Source organism: Rhinopithecus bieti, unplaced genomic scaffold, assembly GCF_001698545.2.
Source record: "Rhinopithecus bieti isolate Rb0 unplaced genomic scaffold, ASM169854v2 scaffold_10017, whole genome shotgun sequence".
Lineage (NCBI taxonomy): Eukaryota > Metazoa > Chordata > Mammalia > Primates > Cercopithecidae > Rhinopithecus > Rhinopithecus bieti.
Window position 1 is genome coordinate 1,202,197 of NW_016806314.1, and position 7,713 is coordinate 1,209,909.

The 7,713-nt window shown below is 44.2% G+C and overlaps 1 protein-coding gene across 2 annotated transcripts in view; it reads right to left on the reverse strand.

Annotated features, from left to right (window-relative positions):
• Positions 1-4,635, reverse strand: part of CDKN2C (cyclin dependent kinase inhibitor 2C) — a 7,241-nt gene extending 2,606 nt beyond the window's left edge. Inside the window, exons 1-2 of one of the 2 annotated variants that reach the window (XM_017875451.1) lie at positions 2,665-4,635; positions 2,068-2,207 (exon numbers count right to left, since the gene is read on the reverse strand). In XM_017875451.1, coding sequence (XP_017730940.1) covers positions 2,068-2,196 — 129 coding nt within the window. In that variant the 5' untranslated portion in view covers positions 2,197-2,207; positions 2,665-4,635. Of the gene's footprint in view, positions 1-2,067; positions 2,617-2,664 lie in introns of those variants that run through there. The other variant, XM_017875450.1, reaches the window with a different exon arrangement.
• Between the last annotated feature and the right edge of the window lie 3,078 nt (positions 4,636-7,713).

The window sequence follows — 7,713 nt, forward strand, 5'->3', positions numbered from 1 at the left end:
ATTTAGGTATATTATAATAATCTAAAATTATAATAAATATATAATAGACACTCAATGTTTATGAAATTAAATGCTAATGGAAAATACAAAGTCGATCTTTTTTAAATGTTTAAAAAATCTAATCACACATTAAATAACATAATAAAATATATTTGGAATGAGTAATATTTTGTAAATGCCAACTATATAGATGGACAAGATATTAAACTCCCCTGTTGATAAAACTCTGTTGACTTTTAGCTCTTCCTTTGGAGCAGTGGTAAACAGTGATACATAATTTATATTTCAAGAACTTCAATGAAACATACTTTTTGGTTATTAAAAATTGATACCACCACAACTGTCTCTAAAGATTTAGTCATATTTAAGGACCTGCAATGAGAAAAATAAGAGACAGATATCTTGGATCTTTGTAAAGCAAACATACGATTAAGGCCTTTGATATTAACCTGATAGAAAAATATAGGAAGGTGGAAAAGGCTTTTGAAACTGAGTTAAATAAACATAATTGTAGAATAAAATTCAACTTTTTTCACAGAAAATAATAGTAATATTGGAAATGGTTTTGAAGAAAGTTATTTCTTGACTTATGACACAACTTCAGAGTCAGGATTATACATAATGAAAACAAACCTTGAAACTCTAGTTTCTGTGTGTATGTTTCGTTATATGTACAAGGACTAAGCCACAATAAGTGGGTGTTAGTATCTTCATAAGTATGTTTAATATAAACAAGATTGCAAAGTTGTATTAAAAATGTTTGTCAAAACTTTTTAAAAGAATATTATTAATTTCCCAGTCTTCCTGTTCGTCAAAAATCCTGTGAAATCTTATTATGAACATGGGTTAAGTAGCTCATGCTTTGTGAAGTTTATATAATCTTTTGAGTTTTCTAAAAGAAGCTTTTCAATATATTAAATTTGTTACTTTGCTATCATCACTAAACCTGTTCAAAACTACTAGGTAGAAAAAGAAAAAAATCATTACTTAATGTAGCAGAAATAACAAGATAAATAATTTAGTATCTGTGCATAAACTTCCTTAATACTGAAATTTTTGCAAGGCCAGTGTATTCTGATTGAAAACGTACAGACTGCATGGACTTTGTTTGTTACTAGTATATCTCCTGGCACTTAAATTTTAATTCTTGTAACCGAAACAAAGCCCTCTAAAAACCCTCTCCCCACTGGGTTTTCAAAAACAGCTTCAAGTGTTGCATTTCTAAATAAGAATAGCTCATAAGAACATCATCAGAACTCTGATAAATTAACTATTTTAAACTATTTTGTCATTTTTTCTGTTTCTAAGCCTTTCACCTAAGTTACATGATAACATTCAGAAGAAGAAAAAAATTATCAGGTACAATACTTGGCAGCTGGACATGTGTCAATTGTTGCCTGTAAATCTAATTACTGAAAATTAGAGCACACCACGTTATAATCGTACAGACAAAGACACTGCAGCTGAGCTCTGATTAGAAAATTCAACTTTTTATTCCTCCCGACTCCTGAATGAGTGGATGGTATTACATTAACTGTGAAATGTACATCCTGTCCCGGTGCCCAGGCCACCCATTCCAAACGAGGAAAAGTCGTTTGTCAAAACTTGAAGCATTTGAAGGAAAAACACCCTCACCAGTAGTCAAGAAAATTAACGTTAAAGTCTATTATTGGGGGCAAAGTACGTGAAACCACTAATAGCAGTGTATTTCAAATAATAATCATAATAATGTGTTTACAGAGCTGTCTTTAAAAACAAAACAAAACAAACAAACCTCGGCCCTACAATGACTACCCTAAAATCCCCACCGTCACAAAAAGATTCCAAAAACTAAGACCAAATCTGGACCCCACTTGATATCAAGGATGTTACTGGATTTGAGGAGTTTGTTCAAAGTACGTCATTTTGAGAAGTTGCATCCACTTAAAGATATAAAATATGGCAACCAACTAGGTTTAAAAACAGTGAAATTTTATGTCCCTGAAAGCTTAAAAGCTGTAAATCTAGAAAACCGGGTCACGTAGGCAACATTATTGACTTGTTTTCCCCACCTCTCTGAATACCAACCTGCAGCGCAGTCCTTCCAAATCCATTTTGTGCATTGACGTTTACATTATTTTGCAACAAATTAGTAAGTTGCTCTAGGTCCCCCCTGGCAGCTGCGGACGCCAACTCGTTCCCCCAAGGCTCGGCCATTCTTTAGGGTCCTGACGATCAGGAAAAGATGAATTAGTCGTTTTTCTTTTTCCCCTTTCCTTTGCTCCTAACCAGGCTGCATGATGGCATCGGAGACTGACAGAAGGACTGGGATGGTTAATCTGGAGTAGAGCTTGGTAGTAAATACTAGTAAGATCTGCCTGCCAAAAGCCCGCCCCTCGATTCACACGTGATTATTCAGCAAAACTGAGCCATTGGAGAGGGGCTCCTCGCCTCGCTTTTTTAGCTTAACCCCTATGAAGAATTCTGACGACTCCACAGAGACACACACAGACACACATACATTCCTGGGTAATGATTCCGGACGTCAGATGTAGGCAGAGCTGTCACGTACCTACGCTACAGATCTCTGTGAGGAGTGTGTGTGGACACTCAAGGGACTATAGATCGGGGCAGAAAATACCGCGGAAGGAAAGACATTCGGGGGAAGAAAAGGCATTCACCCACCCTTGTTCACGGTGGTGACTTGAGCCGTGTGAGGCAGAACTGCAGGGGCAGGTCCTCCAGGGGGCTCGGTTTCCATCCGTCTCGCCGAAGGGACAGTCTTGGGTCCTCGGCTGCTGGGAGAGCGCCGCGGTGGCTGGATGCTGACGTGCTCCGGGGGGTTAAAAGATGATCGCCAAAGGCGAAAGGGAGTAGCAGTTCCGTGGCCCTCAAGTTACAGGTCGTAACGACTGCCCAGTACTCTGGGCTTCTCCAGAAGAGCCTTTAGTCGCGTCCGGGCCAAGCCGTGGGCTAATGCCGCTCAGGAAAGCTCCGGAGCCCGCCCGCCAGGCAGCCGCAGCCCCGCCGAGCCTCAGAGGCCGTGGGAGCCGGGCTCGGCGCGCGTCTCCGGAGGCTGCCGGGCGTGCGGCGGGCCCCCGAGAAGCCCGTCATGCCGGCCCCACCAGGTCCCGGGACTCCCGGCAGCCTGAGGAAGGAGGAGAGCGATGCGGGAAGCGTCTACGGGGTCCGGACTGCTGGGGCAGCTCGCGGCAGCATTGTGGCTGTACTGGGCACCCCCCCGGGAACTTCCCGCCTACGACCGAGCTCGTTCAGGCTTTCTGTTGTAGGTACTCATTGAGCTGCTGCCGCCGCTGTCCTTTCCTTCCTTTCCCGGTTTTGTGGGAGCCTCCGGAGATGGGGAGAGTCCTGGGAAACGCAGGCCAAGTTCTGAGTAGGGGGAGTCGCCACAGTTCCAGGGCGCAGCCAGACCCGCCGCCGTCTCGGCGAGCGCTCAGCAGCTTCGGCGCCCGGTGCCACTTCGCCACCTCTTGCGGTCCCCGGCCTGTGCCCCTTTGCTGCGGACAGGGCAGCCGCCAGCCAGCTGTGCCCTGGAGCCGAGTCTGGCAGCACTGCTTCCTCCCTGGCCGCACCGCTCCCAGTGACAGTTTCTTTTGTAGCTGATCCCCCCCTAGATCGCCGGTCCCTGCTCCTTTCACCCCTACGGGCACTTGCGTGTCGCCCCCTTTTTTGCTTTTTTCCTTCACTCCCTCCCTTGCTGCTTTTTTCGCTGAAACAATTGCTGCTTCTGTTGCCTCTCAGAGAGGGTGCCGGTTTCTTCTCCCTTTTTTCCGACCTCATCAGCTTTTTTTGAAAAGAAAAAAATTGAGCGCTTTTGAGTTGAAAACCCGCCCCATTTTAACGGCAGAGTTTTAAGGAGGCTCGGCGGAGTTGCAGCGCCGCGGAAGCGGGAAGGCCGGGCACCGCCCACGCCCCGCCCTCCGCCCTGCTGGCGCTCGCGCTCGCTGTCTAGCAGGCTCCGCCCGCCCGGCCCCGCGCACTCATTCCCGCCTCCCGCTCTCCACCTCCTCCCGTCAAGTCTCTCGCGCCGGCTCCCTCCCGCCGGCTAGGCGGCCTGTCCCCAGCTGGAGTGGGGTTCGGCCCCGCAAAGCCCGGCCTGCCCTTCTCCGGCGGGCGGGCTTGAGTCTGTGACGCGAACCCCCAGCTGCCCCGATTCCTACGAGCGCGAGGACAGGGGTTTGTTATTTAAGACGTTGTGGAGGGCGGCAGGGTCTTCGAGGCTCCGCAGCGTAGGCTGCGGGAAGGCGGAGAGGGAGCTGGCATAAAGGGAGTCGTTCTCCAGCGCTAGCGGGGCAGGTCGGCCAGCGTCTGTGCTCCCCCGCCAGGCTCGCAAAGTTCGGGCGGCCAGGCTTGCGGCTGCTGCTGCCTCCTCTAGGGCGCGCGCGCTCTGTAAACTCGGCCTCCTTCGCTGAGCCCTGGGCCTCGGCCTCGCACCTGCCAGATCCACGCCCGACGGCCGCGGTGGGCAGGGGTGGCCGCAAGGGTGGAGGGAAAAATCCAGACTGCCACTAAGCACAGTGCTCACAAAAAGCAAGTCTTGTATAGACTGAATTTTATGAAAACTTAAGACATGGCATAGATAAGAATGAACTCTGAAGCCTTAATTAATCAAGGACTAGAAACTGCTAAATAGTCCTGTTATTAGAGAAAAAGGAGAAAAGCAATTAAATTTAAAGCAAAATTTAAAATAAGTCGTGTGAAGTGTTTTCTAACAAAGCCATTTCTTTGTTGCCGAAGTTCTCTCACTACTTAGAAGTGGCTTGGTGTTTTGGGGGTGTGGGGTTGGGGAGGGTGTCTATATGTAAAGGAATGGTCTCTCTTCCTAATCCTTTATTTAATCATCCGACACCAATTTCCAGTACTTTTAACTTCTTCTTTTAGCTATGTGAGATTAATTAACTATTGCTTTCTATATTTTATACTCTTAAAATATCCAACACGGTTGCATGATGCACCCAGTGGTCAAAATGAAACCAAGCAAAAAATGACAAATCTAATTAGAACCGGCCTTTGGCAAGCGGATCCTTGAGCAGTGTCTGTACCCTTCTTGAAGTACACTGAGAGTGTTAGCAACAAAACGCACCAGAAACATCTGGATAATCATCCAGCAGCAGATTGACTGGTAGGTAGAGGGAAAGTTGAAACTGGGAAGAGTCTGGCAGTGTTTTCTTTAACGTAATTGTTGAGAAAAAAACTAGAACTCTTTTCTTAGATAACTAAACTTGAGTTGTGAATCAAATGAGAACTACAAAAAAAGAAATTAACTCTCTTTTTCTTACATATATGTAGACGTTTCAAATAGAAACATTTAAGAGTCCATTTATACCAGTAAGAAATAAATAATAATTTACTTTTGATTACTCTGGGAACTGTGTAATCTTTTCATACAGCCAGGGGGTGTGAGGACATATTAGCACTGTTGGCTGATAAGAGAGAACTGGTATTAGTCCAATTTATGAGGATTGCCTTCTAGCATTTATTATGGTTTCTTGCTTAGAGATAAATTGTAAAGAGGAAGAATCTTAAATTGTATGATTACATAAAGTATGGGTAAACGTGCTATAATTTTCATGAAATAAAGTACTTATTGCTGAACAACTAAGTAAAACTTACGATACTTTAAGATGTACACAGAGTTGTATTAAGATTTTTGGAGGCCCTAAGCACTGAAAAGATTTTGATGTTCTACCACCTCTTCCTCATACAGAAATAAAAGAAAATAACAGAACCCCAAAATAGGAGTAAAAAAGTCCAACAAAGTTCTGATTTTTTTCCCATGATGGCTACTTCATTGGTTTTGCTGAGCTATTAAATTATTTGGCAAAGTTTTTTGTTTTTTTTTTTTTTTTTTTTTAACAGTCTGGTTTTGCTGGTGCCCTGAAGCATATGCTTCATCTGCCTGTTGGGTAAACCAGAATTGGCAGTGCAGAGCTTAGGGTCTTAGTTCAGAAGGCATACATAAGTATTACACAGTAACCCCAATGAAAATCTAGTATTTATTGAGGGCTAGTTCACTAAAGCAGATTCAAGGGTATCCCTACCCTCAAGAAGGTTATATTCTACATGGCTTACAAGAAAAATTCATAGTTAAGTTTCTACTATATTGAGAGTGGTGCTTTCTTTTTTAACATCATAATGATAAGTACATCAAATACTGAAATACAGCCTTTATAGTTAGATATTAAATATTAACAGTCATGGTAACCTTGTGCTCCAGCAGTTCATAATCATTTAAGGAGACATAGAAATGGCTGGGCGTGGTGGCTCACACCTATAATCCCAGCACTTTGGGAGGCCGAGGTGGGCGGATCACCTGAGGTCAGGAGTTTGAGACCAGCCTGGCCAACATGGTTAAACCCCAACTCCAATAAAAATATAAAAGTTTAGCTGGGTATGGTGGCTGGTGCCTGTAATCCCAGCTGCTCAGGAGGCTGAGGCAGGAGAATTGCTTGAACCTGGCAGGCAGTGGCAGCAGTGAGCAGAGATTGTGCCACTGCACTCCAGCCTGGGCGATGGATCAAGACTCCGTCTCAAAAAAAAAAAAAAGACATAGAAATGTGATTTAGTTAAATTATTCTGTGCTTTTCCCTCATTGACTCAAGTAGGTACAGTATCTGATTAACTTTTGGAAATGTGTATGTGGTATTTACCATTTCTTTAACTGGTCTCAAAGTCTTCCTTTTTGTTGTATTTATAGATCAACAGAGGTGCAAAACAGACTGGGCACCCCCAGGCAGCCTTTTTTGTCACTTTATAATTGTGGCTTCAGCATTTTATTTCTGAGATTCAGTGTTTTTTTTTTTCATATAGGTACTTATTTACGAAAATTTTTTATTATTTTTATTTTATTTTATTTTTAAGACAGGTTCTCACTCTGTTGCTCAGGCTAGAGTGCAGTGGCTTGGTCATGGTCATGGCTCACTGAAGCCTTGACTTCTCAGGCCCAAGTGACCCTCCTACCTCAGCCTCCAGAGTAGCTGGGACCAAAGGCATGCTCCACCATGCCTAGATAATTTTTCTAATTTTGTGGAGATGGGGTCTTCCTATATTGGCCGGTCTTGAAAGTTCTTTCTTTTGAGACGGAGTCTTGCCCTGTCACCAGGCTGGAGTGCAATGGTGTGATCTCGGCTCACTGCAATCTCCACCTCTGGGTTCAAGCCATTCTCCTGTCTCAGCCTCCTGAGTAGCTGGGATTACAGGTGCCTGCCACCACACCCAGCTAATTTTTGTATTTTTAGTAGAGTCGGGGTTTCACCATGTTGTCCAGGATGGTCTCCATCTCCTGACCTCATGATCTGCCCGACTCGGCTTCCCAAAGCGCTGGGATTACAGGTGTGAGCCACCGCGCCTGGCCTAAAAGTTCTTCTTTAAAGTAAGAACAAAAAAAGCCCAGTAAGCAACCCCAAAGCTGAAAAATAATAGCAATAATTAATATTTGTATAGTGTTTCATGGTTATAAAATGTGTGTGTGTGTGTGTGTGTATATATATATATATATTTTTTTTTTTTTTGAGACAGTCTTGCTCTGTCACCCAGGCAGAGTGCAGTGGTGCGATCTTAGCTCACTGCAACCTCTGCCTCCTGGGTTCAAGCGATTATCCTGCCTCAGCCTCCTGAGTAGCTGGGATTACAGGTGCGCACCACCACACCCAGCTAATTTTTGTATCTTTAGTAGAGACAGGGTTTCACCATGTTGGTCAGGCTGGTCTTGAA